Raw genomic sequence first — 20,354 nt, 5'->3', positions numbered from 1 at the left:
ATTTCTCATGAGTCCATCCTAATTCCTTGTTGGGTCAATTTTGGGGTTGTAGACTCTCTTTCTCAAGAAGAGTTAAACCTACAAAGCTTGAATCAGTGTTTGCAACCACCAATTCTAGATTAAAACATAAAATCAACCCAAATAGCAAACACTCATAGTCAATCTAATACTAGATAGAAACACCCATCAATTACCCACATTAGGGTTGAGCCACAACCCTAGTTAATAGGTTTAGCTACTCATGCTAGATAAAGAAATTGAAGAAATAGATGAAGAACTAAGCATATTAATTAATTGCTAAAATTAAATTACAAGAATCTATCGTAAATGTAAAGCAAAAGTGCCAAAAATGGCTACAAAATATGTTCTCACGAGCGCAGCTCTCCACTGATGTATCTGATGACCTAAAAATGGTAAAATGTTCTATTTATACTAGGCAGGAAAAATTGGACAAAAATACCCCTGCGGGGTTAGTGCGAGCCGCATTAAATGGACCGCGACCACACTGGGCTCACTTCTGCTTCTCTGAACTTGGACTCCCGGACCGCGTAGAACGGACTGTGGCCGCGGAGGGAGTTGGTGCGGTCCGCGCAACCACGACCGCGGACCGCATGGCACTAGCTTTGCAAACTTCATCTCTCTGAACCTCATGACTGCGGACCGCACAAAAGAGTAGTGCAGTCGCGGAGCCTTCACCGTGGACCACGAGATGTGTACCGCAGCCGTGCTTCTTCTAGCCTGATTCACTAACTCTCAGAACCACCTAGTGCGGCTGCATTCCACTTTGCGTGGTCCGCACTAGGCCTTCTTTTCTTAAATTTCTTGGTCTTTGATACTTGAGCAGGTTTCACTCCTTTTTGAGCCAATCTTTGACATTTCGTTACTTTGTCGATCAAACTTGTGATCAAGCACAACTTGTGAGCCTTTTAGGACTATTTTGTAACAATATATGATCAAAACATAGGCAAGTAGGGGCATAAAACATGCTAAAATCCTAACTTATCAATGTCACCCCCCTTCCCGCCTTAGCCTCGTCACTATCTCGTCGAGGTTAGGCTCGGCACTTACCAATACATGGGGTTAGTTGTCTCATACTGTACTCTGCACTTTCATCTAGAGAGGTCGGTTGCAGGCATTCATCTAGGAGACCCAAGGTAGTCCTGCAGGCGTCCGCAAGCCCTGGCATCCCCTCATATGTTCTACATTTTTATTTTATTACCTTTCGATATAGATGTACTTTTATTTTAGACCCACACTTATAGATATTCATAGAATGTTCGTGGTTGTGACACCAGTTTCTGGGTGGTAACTGTTTCGGTTTTGTTAATCGTATAACGATAATTAGTTAATTATGTACTTCTGCTTTTATTTTCGTTGATTTAATTGCTTAGCGAGTGCGATGTTAGGCACCATCACGGTCCCGACGGTGGGAAATTCTGGTCGTGACATTCAAGGCCTTACTGAGAAGTGCAACACTTATAAAATTTTCAGTGAGAAACTTCAAGTGGACCTGTTGAAGGCCCGGGACGCACATGGAGAGGTATTCCGAATTCTTCATGATAGTGAGGACGAATTGGAGATAATGACTAACAAACCCATTCTGGAGGCTCGATAGAGGCTCAAATAGATCAAATGCTTTCAGGGAAAAATAGACAAAGTGTGAGCTGAGGCCGAGCAGTTTAAGGGGCGTATGGACATCCTGGCTGCACAAAAGGAGACCGTTCAGGCAGAGCTAGATTCTGCCAAGTTGCTTCATCAGGCAAAGGACAAAGCCTCGTCCCAAGTGAAGAAAGCTGAGGAACTTGAAGCCAACCTAGCCAAGTTGGTCGAGGAACTTGATGTCGCGAGATCCGAGGTGGTTGCGGCCAATAATAAGGCTTAAGCTATCGCGGATCAATACAATGGTGATGCTAAGGCCACCCTCGAGCAGGCTAGTGGCATGGTTAATCATTCGAAGTGGCAGGCTGGAAGAGAGGTTCTCGAAGATATCCTAGTTCGTAGTGTGGACATATCCGCTAAGCTTGAGATCGTCAAGGCTGAGGAAGCAAGGGCTTGGAAGTTAGTGTTCCCTGATGAGGATTCCAAGGACGTGAGCGGATCTAGTGGAGAAGATTCTAAGGGTGTGGGAACTGCCTCCGAAGAAATCTAGGCCCTTAGGATTAGTAGTATTTCTTTTAAGGTTGCCCCTAGCCTTTGTATAAAGTTTTATATCGGACCAATGGTACTTGTAAGAAAATTTTTGGTATAAAAATTTCCCTTTCTGAATTTTCCTTGTTTCATTTTGACTTGCTTTATTTCAATTTTTCCCTCATACAAATTTTGTTTCGACCATGTCTCTGAAATTTTTGCAAGTGTGAGGCTTGGGTAAATTGATCAAAATCGAACTAGTATAGTCTTTATAATCGAGTGAGTACTTGCTCGAACTCGGAGTAGAAAAAACCCTTAGGTTTTGTTTGAACGAGGGTGGATTTTTGAACTCAAAAATATAGTGGCCCTTAGTCTCTTTGCATTGGGCCGATATGGCCTTAAAAGAGTGGCTTCTTCCCATTTCGGCTTAAAAGGTTTAATCATATAAGAATTTATTATGCTTTAGCACGAGGTAACTCTGTACCCATCAGGATTCTCAAGGTTTAGAGTTATCGAAAAACTTTGTTATGCCTTAGCATAAGTTTGTTCGAGAGTTCAAACAATTTGGTACCCCTTAAGGTTTTTGAGGGTTGATGTTATCGAAACCCTTTGTAAATTTGCCGAGGGTAGCCCTTTTTTAACTGATTTTATAAAAATATTTGAAGGCATATTTGATTATGGAATTCAGACGTATCCGAACCGTGTTAGTTTGGCCGTAGCCTTAAGCTTGAGATTTGCCCTTTGGGCTTGTTTCTCAACAGTACTTCGAACTTGTTCAAAGTACTAGTCCCCGAGTGGGATAGTCATGGCCTGTAAAATTGAGAGTTGCCTTTATAAGGTTTTATGATTTTGAAGTTTAGTAATTTGAGAAGGTCGATTTTCAGACGACAATCCCCGAGTACAGAGTTAATTGCTCGAGCTTTAGTTATGATTGGCTCTTGAGCCAGTTTCCGCAAAATATCGTGAGTACACAATTGTAAAGTAGAAATTTCACCAAGGCATGGAATATCTGATAAGGAAAAAGTACTTCTTTCAATAGATCATTCATGCGTACATGTTTTGTCATTTGGGCTCGGGCAGTCTACATTGGCACGGTTCGTTTGACCTTATACAAAATATTCCTATCGATACCCTATTAACACAAAGCATCTTCCTTGAAAGCATATCATCCGAGGGTGATGCCCCCCCACCAATATTCAAGGTTGGTTACAAAGAAGCCTCGGATACTGTTGAATTGTCCCCAGATAGCACATTTAATTGTTGCCTCATTAAAAACCTCACCGGAAAAACCCATTTGGGATAAAAACTGATCTAAGGGAAAAAGAGTGCAAAACGTGCTTTAAAACCTAAGGTCTTCGTGTTGAAGAGCTTCTCGACGTCTTCGTCCGAACAACTGCGATAAGTTAGTATAAAATATAAATGAAAATGGAGAAAGTCATACCTTAGAAATAATATCATTTGAGGAGTGATATGTTCCAATTGTTTGGCAATTATTCGCCCTCCATTGTGCTAAGTTTGTAAGATCCCTTTCCGATGACATCAAGGACCTGATATGGCCCTTCCCAATTTGGGCTGAGTTTCCCTTCATTTGGGTCTCGAGTATTGAGGGTGACTTTCCTCAGAACTAAGTCCCCTATTTTGAAGTGTCGAAGATTGGCTCTTCGATTATAATATCTTTCGATTCGTTGTTTCTGGGCGGTCATTCAAACGAGGGCGGTTTCCCGTTTTTCGTCTAACAATTCGAGGCTTGTGCTCATAGTCTCGTGATTTGATTCTTTCGTTGTGTATCGAAACATGACACTGGATTCCTCGACTTCGACCGAGATCAGAGCTTCGACTCCATATACTAAGGAGAATGGCATTGCCCCCGTACTAGATTTTGTCGTTGTCCGATATGCCCAAAGGACTTCGGGCAAAATTTCTCTCTGCTTCCCCTTAGTGTCGTTCAGCCATTTCTTTAGGTTTTGAATAACGGTCTTGTTCGTTGATTTATCCTGTCCATTCCCACTAGGATGATACGACGTCGATAATATTCTTTTTATTTTGTGATCCTCGAGGAACTTTGTTACTTTGATGTTTAAATTGTTTTTCATTGTCACACACGATTTCGGCAGGTATCCCGAATCGGCATATGATGTGATCCCAGATAAAGTCTATAACTTCTTTTTCTCTGACTTTCTCGAAGGCCTGTGCTTCCACCCATTTAGAGAAGTAGTCAGTCATAAATAAAATGAATTTAGCTTTACCTGGAGCTGATGGCAGAGGGCCGACGATATCCATTTCCCATTTCATGAACGGCCATGGGGATATGACCGAATGAAGTTGTTCTCTGGGATGATGGATTATTGGTGCATACCTTTGGCATTCACATTTTTGAACAAACTCCTTAGTGTCTTTTCCATACTATCACAATAGTATCCTGCTCTGATAATTTTGTGAACTAGTGATTCGGCACCGGAGTGGTTCCCACAAGTACCTTCATGGACTTCCCATAGAACATAATCGGTGTCCCTTGGTCCCAAACATACCGCTAGTGGTGCGTCAAACGTCCTTCTGTACAGTGTTCCATTCAGCCAATGTGAATCGAGCAACTTTTGTTCGTAATGCCCTCGATTCTTTAGGGTCCAATGAGAGTTTTCCATTTTTCAAGTACTCGATATATCTATTCCTCCAATCCCAAGTTAAACTTGTGGAGTTTATCTCAGTGTGACCTTCTTCGATCACAGATCTCGAGAGTTTAACGATAATCCCCGAGCTGATTTTGTCCTCCTCGACTGACGACCCCAGATTTGCGAGAGCATCAGCTTCACTGTTCTGCTCGTGAGGTACGTGCTTCAAGGTCTATTCTTTAAAACAGTGTAAACTCACCTGTAGCTTATCCAAATACCTTTGCATTCTGTCCTCTCGAACCTCGAAGGTTTTGTTTACTTGGTTTACTACCAGCAAAGAGTTGCACTTAGCTTCAATGACTTCCGCCTCCAAGATTTTAGCTAGTTTGAGACCTGCAATCATGGCCTCGTACTCGGCCTCATTGTCAGTTGGCTTAGACGTTTTGATGGATTGTCTAATAGTGTTGCCCGTGGGAGCCTTCAAAGTGATGCCTAGATCGGACCCCTTCACATTCGAGGCGCCGTCTCTGAAAAGGGTCCCCACCCCCGATGAAGTACCTGATTTTAACAAGAGTTCCTTCTTGACTTCGGGTATGAGGATTGGCGTGAAATCGGCCACGAAGTCTGCTAAAATTTGAGACTTAATAGTCGTTCGGGGTTTATATTCGATATCATACCCACTGAGTTCGATGGCCCATTTGGCCAATCGGCCTAATAGCTCGAGTTATGCAAAAAATTATGAAGCAGATAAATGGTTAATACACATATGGGGTGACGTTGAAAATATGGTTTTAGCTTCCTAGAGGCGCTTATCAATGCAAGTGCCAATTTCTCTAAGTGTGGATATTTAATTTCTGCTTCTCCTAGAGTTTGACTTACATAATAAATAGGGAATTGTGTACCTTGATCTTCTCGAACCAGGACACCACTTACCGCGATCTCCGAGACTGCCAAGTACAAGTAGAGTTTTTCATTTGCCTTTAGAGTATGAAGCAATGATGGGCTCGAGAGGTATCGCTTCAATTCTTCTAATGCATGTTGGCATTCCGGGGTCTAGGCGAAATCGTTCTTCTTTTTGAGTAGAGAGAAGAATCTATGACTCCGATATGATGATCTCGATATGAATCGGCCTAAGGAAGCTATCCGCCCCATCAGCCTTTGCACGACTTTAACGCTATCCATGATGATGATGTCTTCGATAGCCTTAATTTTGTCGGGATTGATCTCGATTCCCCGATTTGACACCATGAAGCCAAGGAACTTGCCTAAACAGACCCTGAAAATGCATTTCTCGGGGTTGAGCTTCATGTTGTATTTTCTCAGTATCTTGAATGTTTCCTGTAAATGTGTCAAATGGTACTCTGTGCTTAGGGACTTAACTAGAATGTCATCAACATATACTTCTATTGACTTGCCTATCTGTTCTTCGAACATTTTATTTACTAGGCGTTGGTAGGTAGCTCCTGCGTTTTTTAGCCCGAAGGGCATTATATTATAACAATATGTTCCATACTTAGTGATAAATGAAGTTTTTTCTTGGTCTTTCGGGTTCATTTGAATTTGAGTGTTCCCGGAATAGGCATCGAAAAAACTAAGGATCTCGTGGCTGGCTGTGGCATCGATCATGCGATCGATGTTAGGCAGTGGAAAAGAATCTTTGGGACATGCCTTGTTTAAATCCTTATAATCTACACACATTGTAAGTTTGTTTCCTTTTTTAGGAACTACAACTACATCAGCTAACCATTCAGGATACTTTACTTCCTGAATGGACCCTATTTTGAGAAGTTTAGTTACCTCGTCCTTTATGAATGTGTGCTTTACCTCGGAATGGGGCCTTCTCTTTTGTTTTATTGGTCTGAACTCTGGGTCCAGGCTTAGTCGATGCGTTGTTATTTCTGGCGGGATCCCTATCATGTCTAAGTGGGACCAAGCAAAATAATCTATGTTATCAATAAGAAAATGAATAAGCTTTTTCCTGAGTTTGGGGGTTAACCTTATTCCCAGGTATACCTTTCGCTCGGGCAAGTGCTCGATCAATATAACCTGTTCCAGCTCTTCGACCGTTGATTTGGTGGCATCAGAATCTTCAGGAACAACAAAAGTTGGAGGGGTCAAAAAATCTTCCTCTTCCATTTCCTACTTCTCCGATTCGGTCGAGGATGGTGGCGGTGATTACTATTTGGCTTCATGTTTACCCTTGATGCCCGATCCTTCCGATGTTGGTAACGCCGAAATCGCTATTACCTCATCGACCGTGAATATTTCTTTTGCAGTATGCTGCTTCCCGTACATTATTTTTACCACATCCGACATCGGAAATTTCATCATTTGGTGGAGAGTCGAAGGGATTGCCCTCATATTGTGGATCCAAGGCCTCCCGAGTAGGGTGTTGTACCTCATATCGTCATCGATCACGTGAAACTTGGTGTCTTGGATAGTTCCAGCCACGTTTACCGGTAGGATAATCTCCTCTTTAGTTGTTTCACTGGCCATATTAAAACCGTTCAAGACCCGAGCTGCAGGCACGATCTGATCTTGTAGGCTGAGTTGCTCCACGATCCTTGATCAGATGATATTTGCTGAGCTACCCGAATCTACTAAAACACGCTTAACTTGAATTTTATTTAATAAGATAGAGATTACCGGAGCGTCATTGTGAGGCTAAGAAATTCCTTCTACCTCCTCGTCGTTGAATGATATGGTGCCTTCTGGCACATAGTCTCGGGTCCGTTTCTCCCTAGTAATTGATACCTTAGTGCATTTGAACACGGACCCTTGTGGAATATCGACCCCTCCTATGATCATATGAATTACATGTTGCGGCTCCTCTTGTTCAATTTTCTTATTGGCGTCCCTTTCCCTGAAATGATTCTTGACTCGATCACTTAGGAATTCTCGAAGGTTGCCCTCATTGAATAAACGGGCTACCTCCTCTCTCAATTGCCTACAATCCTCGGTCCTATGACCATGCGTGCATGATATTTACTCATAAGATTGGGGTTTTTTTGGGAAGGATCGGTCTGTATGGGCCTAGGCCATCTGGTGTCTTTGATTCTTCCAATTGCTGATACAATGCCTGACGCATCGACACTAAAATTATACTCCGATAATCGAGGTGCCTCTATGGGGTCAGTGTACTTGTCAAAACCATTTTTGCTCATGAGTCCCCAAGAATTCTATCCTCGATCGCTTCTCTGATCGTTCCGGGAGTGATTGCGTCCTGGATCATTGTTCCTGCGATTTGAGGTGTACGGTTGATATCGGTCTTTGTTCGATCTTGTCTCTCTATCGATGTCCCTCTAATTTTTGGCAGCTGACATGTTCGGGTGCACTGAACCGGAAGGAGCTCCTAATTGGTCATCCTCGACCCTGATCTTCGATTGGTACCGATTGTGTACATCTACCCATGTTACAGCCGGATATTCGATCAGATTTTGCTTCAGCTGACGTGATCCTATTGAACTTTGTTCATTCAATCCCTAAGTGAAATCTTGAACGGCCCAATCATCTGTGACCAGTGGTAACTCCATGCGTTCCATTTGAAATCGGGATACAAACTCCCTCAACATTTCATTATCCCTCTGTCTTACTTTGCAAAGGTCCGATTTCCTTGTCGCAACCTTTATGGCTCTGGCATGTGCCTTTACGAAAGAGTCTGCTAACATGGCAAACGAGTTGATGGAATTTGGTGGTAGATTGTGGTACCAAATCATTGCTCCCTTCGATAGGGTTTCCCTAAACTTCTTCAATAAAATAGATTCGATCTCATCATCTTCCAAATCGTTACCCTTGATGGTGCATGTGTAGGAGGTGACATGCTCGTTGGGGTCAGTGGCCCCATTGTATTTAGGTATGTCCAGCACTCAAAACTTCTTTGGAATGGGTTTCGGAGCCGCACTCGAAGGGAACGACTTTTGTACAAATTTCTTTGAATCCATCCCTTTCAAGATTGGTGGTGCCCCTGGTATCTGATCAATTCGGGAGTTATATGTTTCCACTTTTTTATCATTAGCTTCAATTTTCTTCTCTCCTGACTCAATTCCTTTGGTGAGCTCCTCGAGTATTTTCATTATTGCAGGATCAGTCCCCGATTCGTTACCATTCGACCTTTCTAGTACTGGCTCGGTATGGCTAGTGATTTCAGGCTCAACCCCACTCGGAGTTCTATATTGATTTTGTAACTGAGCAATACCGGCCTGCTGAGCCTGTAGCATCTCGAATATCACCTGGAGACTAACTCTTCCGTCTCCTCTGCCCTGTGTACCTTGGCCACTAGATTGGCCCTCTCTGCGTACACTCCCTTCGGGGTCCGCACCTAGGTCTGTATTTAAAGCAATGTGCGAACTAACATTGACTGGATTGACAACCAGTTGTCCCCCGAGATTAGCCTGTGGCACTTCGGCTTCTTGAGCAATTACATTATAGTTTTCCCCATGAAACCCGAGACCATCTTCACCATGTGTGGGTGCGTTTTGTGAGTTTGACATGTTTTAACCTGAAAGCAAATATACTTGACAAGAACAAGCATAAAATAATGTGTGTTATCAGAATCAACACCAAATAATCACTATTATTCTTAGCCCCACGGTGGGCGCCAAACTGTTTACCCTCAAATTCGGATAACAATTAAACTTATATTGTAGTTTTAAGGATGTGTGATTTTGTCAAATACCATTTGATAAGCAAAAAAATAAACAAATAAATTAGAGAATAAAATAAATCAAACCAGTATGCTAGCCAGGTCTCGACCTCGACTTGGGATAGTCTCGAGGTGGTATAGTATGAACAATAAATGATAAAGCAACTTTGATGAACAGTAAGTGAAATAGCAAGAAAGTAATGAGTGTATAAATTCTTATCAGTGAACAATGATGTTTACAAATGAGTAGGATCTACCTTTATATAATAGAGGAGTCCTAAATAAGGTACACTTATAATTATAGTAGAAAACTATATTAACATCAATTAACCACCGTGGATTGATCCATTCCGAGATTCACGCGACAATCCTCGACCAATCGCGGATATCTCGCCTTTTCTGTTATCAAGCTATACCGATGTCATTTAGAGTCTGTCTCTCTCTGGCCGCGATTGACGTCGACCTTGGTCCGAAAAGAGGCTTCGATTCCGGACTCGACGTCCTAGCTCCTTGACGCAACATTCCCACCTCGACCAAAAAATAAAATCGGATAGCCCCGATTTCTGCCGTGTACACTATCCATTCTTTGACATTTCTTGCCCTCATTAATTTTCTTTTCATCTCTCTGTCTGTCAAGATTCACGCTGCTTAATGATTATTCTTCATTTGATCCCTTAAGTTTTGCATATTTTCCCATTTTTTCTTTAAATTTGTTTTGGTTTGGTGCACTGAGGTCAATCATCAATTTCTATTTTTATTTCAATGTAGTGGATACAATTTCAGGTCTGAAGAAAAAAATTGAAAATTCATGTGAGTTCGAAATTCTAAATTTGAATTTTCGTGTGTATGTTTGAAGTATTTTACTACTGAAATTCGTTGAATGTTGTTCTTTGATATGTAGATTGAAATTTTGAGATTTGCTATAAATCATTAAATCCACCATTGGAGGATATTTAAGCTTGAAACTCATAAACTGGGATGTAGTTATTTCGAGCCGATTTTAGCTGTAAAGTGTTTAAAATATTGATTTGAGGTTGTGGCAAAATTTTGAGTCAATTTGGTGGAGATTTTGAAATAGATTTTTGAATTTTGGGTTGAAAATGTGGTGAACTAACAAAGAAGGGGAGTTTGTATTGTGTACCAAAAAAATATACTATATATCATTTTGGTACACACTAATTAATTGAAATAATATACAATTAATTGTAACAGTTTACAGTATAATGTAGTAGTATATAACTCATCGAAAAACACGAGATACCATCTAGATGATCTGTATGACATTTTAGTATATAATATAATTCAATAGTGTACTACTATAGTATACAATATAATGTATTATTATTATTATTATTATTATTATTATTATTATTATTGGATTCTTTTTTAATTTTTCGAAATTTTCAATTGGATCCTATTTAAAATTTTAAAAAACTTCTCATCCTTGCAAATGTTTTCTTAAATGAATTTTTTGATGGAGTTCCATGAAAGTAGTATTCTCTATATTATATATATATATATATATATATATATATATATATATATATATATATATATATATATATATATATATATATATATATATATTATTGGATCGGGCATATTGTATATCAATAGTATATTAATATAACAAAAATGATATGTCAATATAATAAAATAATATATTAGTTTTTAATACTAAAGTAAAATATTTTGCAGAAATAGGCTATATATATATATAGATATATATATATATATATATATATATATATAAAGAAAAGTAAAAAGATAAAAAGTATATTATAGTTTATATAGCGGAAAAAGAAAAAAATTATAGATATTCATTTGAAAAGAAGAAGAAAAAAATAAATGGAACAAAATTAAGGAGAAAAATAAAAATAAACAAAAATATAATTTGGAAAATAATGAATGGAATTAGAAAAGGAGAAAAAAGAAAGAAAAGAATAGCTTGACTTGGCTAAATGGGGTATTATCACTTTTAGCTCGAGCCGAAAACTATTTACATTTGGTAGCCGAAAGGGTGTATAAAATTTGTATAATTTTTGTATATAATATAAATAATGTATATATATTTATACATTTTTTGGGTATTATTTTTACAGCAGCTATACAGTATCATTTTTCCAAAGTAAATGGGGTTGTATGGGTATTGTCGGGTAAATAGTTAAGTGCATGAGTATTTTTCTAAGACTCAATAATTTTTGGAAATTTTACCTCCTATATCAAAGGTATACACCCTATTTATTATATACCAAAATTATTTTAAAATATTATTTTATATAGCTACCTTTTATATTTTATAACAAAATAAGTATTTATGGTATATACTACTATTGAGACATAAAATATGCTATTTATGTTTTTCCTTTCTTAGACAGCTGAACATACCTATTTTTAAGGTGATTGTCGTTACTGTATTCATGAATACATGTCGCGAATACATGTGAATACATGCACGTACAACTGGATTGCCCTGATTTTAGGCCTTTTTATTGATGCATTCATGAATACAGCATCGCGAATACATGTGAATACATGTGCGTACAACTGGACTACCCTGATTTTAGGCACTTTTTGCTGTTGTGTTCATGAATATATGGTGCGAATACATGTGAATACATATGCGTACAGCTGGACTGCCCTGATTTTAGGTGCTTTTTACTGTTGTATTCATGAATACAACAGTGCGAATACATGTGCGTACAACTAGATTACCCTGATTTTAGGCACTTTTTGCTAATGTATTCATGAGCACATGGCGTGAATACATGTGCGTATAGCTGGACTGCCCTAATTTTAAGACCCTTTTTGTTGTTGTATTCATAAATACAGTAGCGCGAATACACTACCGTAATAACTGAATATATATAAAGTAATTATATATATGATAGCTATAGGAAGTTAATAGCAACTGAACCATAATGGTTTCTGAAAATTCCTCATAATTTTTCCAATGTAAATCATTATTTTTCTCGAATGGGCCCTCCAAAATTGGGCTTGGGTTTTGTGGGAGTATTTCGGTGTTCACATCCTCCTAATTCTTCAGGGACAAAATGGTGCTGATCTGTCTCTGTCCAGTCCACCCTGATTTCTTTTCTTTGACAAATGTTTATTTTGCTTACATATACATTATATGGGTTTTTCTAGAATAACACCGTTTGCTTTTCAGCACTGTCACAATCTTCTTCTACCAAAGTCTTTCATATCTAGTCGACTGACCAGAAATACAACCAGTAATCATAAAATCAAGTGTATTCCCTTAGCAGTAAGAGCTCACTCAGCAGCAGCAGCAGCAGCACCAACAATGGTCAAAGCTATTAGAGTTCATGAACTTGGTGGCCCTGAGGTCTAATCTCTTTACATGTTTTTGTACATTTATCTTTAATTTTAGTCATATTGTCAAAAGAAAAAGATCAAATGCTGCGATTTTAATTCACGATCTTATACTGATAATATCTGGGTTGGGGGAACTCGATAGTGGTTTGAGGGTACCTTTTTTGTTTTGTTTTTGCCTTTATCCGGCTCCGCTGTCATATTCATGTTTTAAAACTTGATACTTAATTACTTGATGTTTTTGTTCTTTGGACATCCGGCTAATTTTTAGTGTGTAAGTTCTTAGTTGAAGTTTTTAATTTTATTTATATGTGTTTTGAGGGTAGCAGGAGAATAAATATTAACGACAAGGCCACTTCTTTTGTAGGTTCTCAAATGGGAGGACGCCCAAGTAGGAGAACCAAAGGATGGAGAGATCAAGGTGAAAAATAAGGCCATTGGCCTCAACTTCATTGATGTATATTTCCGAAAAGGAGTTTATAAAGCTGCTGCACTTCCCTTTACACCAGGTGTTTATCACGTATCTCTGTCAATTATTTTCTTCATTTTCTTCTTCTATTTGATGTTTAAAGGTCTCTTCATGAACTTTTGTGATTGGAAATACGTGTTATATGTGTCAAGATCCTATTTTTAAATTGAAGATACACATTAAACCCCCTTCTCAATTGTAGCCCACTGGTTTGAGGCATCCATTAATTTGAATATCTTCTGCTGGTTATGATTAACTTTAGAACTGCATCATATGCAAAAAGAAAAGCCTGCATCTGCTTTGGCATGAATTTCTCCACTACGCATGGGATGATATGTTGTTTATTGAAAGTTAAATAGGTATTCTCCATATGGAAGTTCCCCTATACCGGAATCTCTGGATATATGTTGAGTTTCAATTCCCTGAAGCATTTCGTCGATTACTATGCTCTTCCACTCACAGCCTAACTTGTTATCCACTTTAAAACTAGTTTTTCAGTACTGCAGATCTGCAATTTAGGCGATGATTCACAGGCAATAAAGAGGCGAAGTAAATTAGATGCATAAAGATTCTGCTTTACCACAAGACCGGTCCATATACTTGTCCAACCAAAAAAAAGGACAGGGCCATGTACTTCTCATTATTACCATTGACACTTCAATGGTGATTCTTGTTTCGTCTACAGAAGGATATTTTTTTTTTTTGTGCATCTAGTTATCAACCGTGTGTATTTGTATGGTCCAACTTCTTTTCTTGTTTCTTGGGACATGCTAGATTCTTACATATGGAGTTATAGGAGATGATAGAAGTTATTTTTATTTGTTGATAAAGTGTAGAAGATAATAGAAGCATTATGTAGGTAGCATTCAATTGGGATTAAATTCTTTGTGTCAGGTATGGAGGCCGTAGGGGTTGTAACAGCTGTTGGTCCCGGATTGACGGGGAGGAAAGTTGGAGACATTGTTGCATATGCTGGCAATCCTATGGGTGCATATGCTGAGGAACAGATCCTTCCTGCCGATAAAGTTGTGCCTGTCCCTCCCTCTATTGAGCCCACTGTTGCAGCATCCGTACTTCTCAAAGGCATGACTGCTCAGTTCCTACTGCGCCGCTGCTTCAAAGTACGTAAAGATTTACAGCAGCCCAGTTTCCTTTCTTTGTTTTTCCATCATTTCCTCCTTTGGTTGAACGGGTCATGCTTATATACAAACTAGATGATTTGCTTATATTACAAACTAGATGATTTGGATTATGCAGTGCAGAAACAGTCCTCATCCATTAACATTCATCAGCATACAAGCTTTAAGAACTCTTAAACGGGCATGATGGAGTGTTGTTTTATGATTTATGAATATTTTATCTACATGTTAATTAGTGTGATCATAATATAAGGACCATTTTTAGGGAAGATACTCAATACTATTTGATCAGCTCTTATTACTGGAAATTCAACCTTCAGATATTGACTGCACTACTAATGGATGATTAGCAATTAGATGTACATCCCGTGATGGAGGTTCTTTTATTAAAGTAAACCAATCTATAGTTTGGTGATCCAGCAGGTTGCTAGATCCTATTGCTTTTGACAATAGCATCGTGTTTCTCATAGTTAATGCATGTGTAACTACGACTTGAAGAAGTAAAAAGCATGTCCAGTGGTATGTCTAGGTGTGATTTAGGAGTTGAGGGCTAGCTACCTAGATGAGCATACCACAGATGATTATGGATCTTTTCCTCTTCTACTTTTTGAAGACTTTCCAACTTCTAAATTTTCCCCTGAGCATTTCTTTTTGTACAAATTTTTTTGAGATAATGAGAGAAATAGAAGACAAGGACATTAAAACTATGTATCCTCAATGCATTACAAAGACATAAGTATAGTCCCTACTCCATTTTTGACTCCAGGTATCTCGCAGATTTGTGCTCTGGATGGCTATGCTTCTTCTAAGATCCTGATATTCTCAGTACCCGAGCAATTTTGGGGAGCTGTCGAGTGGCTGATATTCTTTAATTTCCTGTTCCTTTTAATTGATTGTTTGCAGCTAGTTAGTGTAGCACGAAAAACATCAGGAAATAAAAAATAAAGAAAAAAATGAATTGTTCGAAACCTTGAAGGTCATGGTATACATTTTATCATGAGTGCATTGTTTTACTAGTTTCTGGTTTTCTAAAAGGTAAAGTGGTTAACATATGGTATCTCCGATCTCTCCTGATCAGTGTCAGCCTGTCAGGTACCCCATAAATTGAATTGTTAGAGATTTTCAGAATCCCTTGGGAATCCCCGACCATGGGAAGGTTGAGGCCGTTAGAGTTTGTAGAATAGTATTCTATAACCCAAAGGTTTGGCCAAGTGATCAATAAAGTCGGAGGAGAACCATGAGGTCTCAGGTTCATATCCCAGCGGAGGTAAAAAATACTAGGTTATTTTTTCTCATATGCCTAAGCCTTGGTACTAGAGTTACCCGGTATCTGTGCTGATGGGAGGTAGTAGGTACCCTTAGTTAAGATTCTCGCAAGCTAGCCCATAAAACCACCGTCATGAAAAAATAAAAAATAGCATGTTATAAATCCAACATGCTGAACATGAATCATCTCTGCTTCCCGGAGCAGTGATTTTGCAGCACTACTAACTGAATTTAGAGACCAACGAACAAAAAGGAAAATAAATGTCCTTTACATGATTTTGGCATGTAATGTTTAGGATATTATCCATCCATTTCCGTTTAGATGGTTCGGGCATGTTCAGAGGAGAAGCCCAGATGCTCCGGTAAGGAGATATGGGCGGTTGGTTGTGGAGGGCACGAGAAGAGGTAGAGGGCGGCCTAAGAAGTATTGGGGAGAGGTGATCAGGCAGGATATGGCGAGGCTTTAGATTTCCGAGGACATGACACTTGATAGGAAGATGTGGAGGTCGAGTATTAGGGTTGTAGGTTAGGAGGTAGTTGAATCTTTCCTTGCTTCGTACCATTGTCAGACCAGTCTGGTAGGGTTTTTGTCTAAGATAGTTAGTGGCAATGTTGTGTCTTACTATTTCACTTTTCAGTGCAGGACCTATTCACTAGCTATCGCTTTTGCTTTGCATCTTTCTTCTGGATTTCATGTTGTTCCTATTTTTCTTATGATTTCTGTGGTGATACTAATATTGTCTCCTTTTGTCTTTTTGTTTTCTTGAGCCGAGGGTCTTTCGGAAACAGCCTCTCTACTCCTTCGGGGTAAGGGTAAGGTCTGCGTACATAGTACCCTCCCCAGACCCCATTAGTGGCATTTTACTGGGCTGTTGTTGTTGTTCCGTTTAGTTGAAACTATAATCTTTCAAATCCTTTTTAGTTGAATTGTATTTTTCTCTCTTAGTTTCTTAATTACAAACTAATATAGATTCTTTATTTTCATCAAATTATACTGTGTTGCATCGTATTACAGGTTGAACATGGGCACACAGTACTTGTTCATGCTGCAGCAGGTGGAGTTGGCTCCCTATTGTGCCAATGGGCAAATGCCCTTGGTGCTACAGTCATTGGGACTGTATCAACTAAAGAGAAGGCAGCCCAAGCAAAAGATGATGGGTGTCATCATGTCATAATCTATAAGGAAGAGGATTTTGTCACTTGTGTCAATGAGATCACATCTGGCCAAGGAGTTGACGTTGTCTATGATTCTGTTGGGAAAGATACCTTTCAGGTATTGGCATTTAAATTCGTTCTTTTTCAACAAGTTAGTCGCACTTCACTTATAAGAGCTTGCAACGAGAAAAAAAAAAAAAGAAGCAATAGTTTCATCAGAATGGTTCATCACAATCTCTTTAAATGTTGGAGATCGAAATCTATTTAAGGATAATCAGAACTTGCAAAGCCATTAACTGCAAAATAGGCAATAATTCCAACTTCTCAGGGAAAATTGAACGCGACATCTATAGGCCAGAAAGAGAATGAACAGGAAAACACGGATAGGTCCATACTTGGTGACCGTGATTAGAAAGTATCTGTTGCATTTATGCCTGTTCCTGAGTAGCCTTTAATTAGGATTTTTTTTCATCAGGGATCATTAGACTGCTTAAAAACTCGTGGATACATGTTGAGTTTCGGGCAGTCATCTGGCTCACCAGATCCAGTACCTTTATCAGCTCTTGCAGTGAAATCGCTATTTCTGACAAGGCCGAGCATGATGCATTACACAATAACGAGGGATGAATTACTGGAAACTGCTGGAGAGGTATTTGCAAATGCTGCATCAGGTGTCCTACGTGTCCGTGTCAATCATACTTATCCCTTGTCTCAAGCAGCACAAGCACATGCTGACCTTGAGAGCAGGAAGACATCTGGATCAGTTGTCCTGATTCCAGATGGTGAGCAGAAGTAGTCTACTTTGGTACTGATCCCACATGAAATGTATGAAAGGGCATGGCGGATTTCAAGTCTATATAATTCTGAGACGAAGTGCTGAGCTGAACCATAATAAATGCCTTTGTACATTCTTTGTCGATTTTCGCTTCCCATTATATTTGTTTTATTTGTGTGGATGGACATTAGTTCTTTTAGTTTCTTCCCAGCTTATTCCGAGAGTGACAGCTTCTTTAGGCTCAAATTATGGTGGAATCTCGGTTTACGGGTAATGTTACAGAATTGCAGGTTGAACGATTCAAGGTCCTGTTCAAATAATTTTACTCACTGGAGTTCTCTACCATAGCATATGGCACTCAAGCGACTTTTGGTGCTTTATTGGAATTTTAGCACCAATGATATTACCTCGGAGTTGAATTTCTCTCCTTGTCTAGGGTAGATGTGCTCTCAGTTGCATGAAGCACGTTTATGACGGATTTAGATCCTTTCCTGTAGAAATAAGTCAAACAATTAGATTTCTTAACCAAATGTTTCCTTCACCTGTAGAAGCTCTTCCTTCTTTAACCCAAGGGCGGCTCTAAGGCCCCAAAAATCTCAAGTATTACTATATTATTATACTATATATATACTAATCTTTATGAACGTGCTTTGCACGTATATCTCTTATCAACTGTTATAAAGCGTATTTTAAATGATAAATTTTTTATTGCATGTATTCACCAAGTATGTAGATAAAAAAATAACTAAATATTGCTTGAACATTTCAAGTAGGGGTGTGCATAGGTCGGGTTGGTTCGGATTTTACAATTACCAAACCAAACCAGTTGTGCCAGATTATTAAATCTAAAGACCAAACCAAACTAATAAAACTCGGGTTTTTCACTCTCGGTTTTTCTCTGGTTTTCTCGGGTTTTCGGATTATTCGGGTTTTTTCGGGGTTTTTTTCCGGTAAAATCTTTGTAGAACAAAATATATAAATTATGTTCAAATATTTCTTTAGTCCTAGTAAGATACAACTATTATTATAAAGTATTTTTCAAGAAAATAATATAAAATATGAGATATGTCATGGCATTATCCTAAAATATTCAACAATAAAGACAATAAAATTACGTAATATAAATATTGCTAATTAAAAATTCAAAATAAAAATAAACATAATCTAAGAGTACTAAGTCATGCTAAAATAAGTAGACTAATAAGGGAGTATTAAATACATGACTAAACGCTAAAGAAAAAATAAAGATAGGTTATGCATTTTTATCTAAATTATTGCAAAACAAAAAATAGATATTCAATACATTTTCGTTCGTGGTATTGAATTAAATATCTTTTGTTAGCATTAATATTGATTTGATTTTGGTTTGGGCTTTTGTCATCACTATTTAATTTACTAATGTTAATGACCATAAAACTTATTGGAACATTCAAAAGTTCTAAGTCCAACCTTGAAATAATACCTCAAAAAATAAAATTATGAAATCTTTTAAGAAATATTTATAAATTACATCACAATAAGTATATTTATATATTAAATATATCTAAAATTTCTATATATGTAATGTCGGGTTGGTTTGGTTTCGGTTTGACTTTCTTTAGTTAAAACCAAACCAAACCAATTATGGTCGGATTTTTTTTCCAACACCAAACCAAATCAAACCAACCCATAGTCGGGTTTTTTTTCTCGATTTGACTCGCATTATCGGGTTGGTGCGGTTTGTTGGTTTCCTTTGTACACCCCTAATTCCAAGATGGATAATTGAGTTAGATAATTAGTGTCCTTGCTCTAGATTGCAAAATAATTTTAGATTCATACTACAAATTGTAGGGGTGTACATGGACCGGGTTGGTTCGGGTTTTATCAAAATCGAACCAAACCAACTATATCGATTTGGATTGGTTCGATTTTGTCGGGTTTTTCGGGTTTTCGTATTTTTTTGTTACATGAATATTATTTCAATCTTACTTTGTTAAAATTATAGATAAGGCTTTGATAAGTGAATATATATTTAGTAAATATGGAAAAAATTGACAAACATATGATCTATTAAAATATTTTAATGGGAGAATTTTTTTAGTAACATATGATAGTTATTTTCTTAGTCGTCTAACAATAATTTTTCGTTAATTTACGCTTTCAAGGTTAATACATGAGAGGATCCCAAATATTTCTACATTTTCTAAAGAAAATTCACTATAAAATCTATATTTATATGACGGTTTGGTTCGGGTTTTTTAACTCAATATCAAACCAAGTCAAACCAAACCTAGTCGGGTTTTTTAATCGGTTTGGTTTGATTTTTCGGTGCGGTTTTCCTGTTCGGTTTGAACAGCCCTACTACAAAGCATCTATTTGTTTCTCTATCGATATTTGACTATTCCTTTGTCAAATATAACTCATCATCCTTATGAGGAATAATCTTGTATCGACTTCACAATTGCTACGTAAATCTCCTATTCTCCCACAATTACATAGAAAGGATCAAAGTTCTAACTTCTCTTTCGCTTCTATGGGGAGAGAAGTTCCAATGATGGTTAAGTCTCAGGCAATTACATTTTCTCTAAGTATATACTTCCAATAAAATTAAGAATTTTAGTCCAAAGTCCGTCCTGTTCCAATCAGAAGTCGATCGGAGCCATTTAGTTATGCAATAAAGAATTGAATTAGATGTGCGATCTTTAATCTCAAGTAAACTTGTGTTTAGAAGGAAATAAAATTCTTTTTTTTTTCCAATTGAAATGGTGAAAAGTCCTGGATGAATTATGTGGAACAATAACTTATTTTATAGGAACATTTAGCTTATTCTTTTTCTACATGTTCATGCAATAAATTTAAG

General features: G+C 38.1%; 1 protein-coding gene across 1 annotated transcript; it reads left to right on the top strand.

The window, feature by feature from the left end:
• Nucleotides 1-12,458: 12,458 nt before the first annotated feature.
• LOC107828250 (uncharacterized) lies at nt 12,459-17,659 on the top strand. Its single transcript, XM_016655535.2, has 5 exons — nt 12,459-12,724; nt 13,079-13,220; nt 14,075-14,301; nt 16,601-16,858; nt 17,216-17,659. Exons 1-5 carry the CDS (start codon nt 12,512-12,514, stop codon nt 17,534-17,536), a joined length of 1,161 nt encoding a protein of 386 aa, XP_016511021.2. The 5' UTR covers nt 12,459-12,511; the 3' UTR covers nt 17,537-17,659.
• The last annotated feature ends 2,695 nt before the right edge of the window (nt 17,660-20,354 follow it).

The sequence above is a fragment of the Nicotiana tabacum genome, chromosome 11 (assembly GCF_000715075.1).
Source record: "Nicotiana tabacum cultivar K326 chromosome 11, ASM71507v2, whole genome shotgun sequence".
NCBI classification, from domain to species: Eukaryota; Viridiplantae; Streptophyta; class Magnoliopsida; order Solanales; family Solanaceae; genus Nicotiana; species Nicotiana tabacum.
Note: the sequence above shows the minus strand (reverse complement) of the source record. Positions and strands in the feature narration are given on the sequence as shown.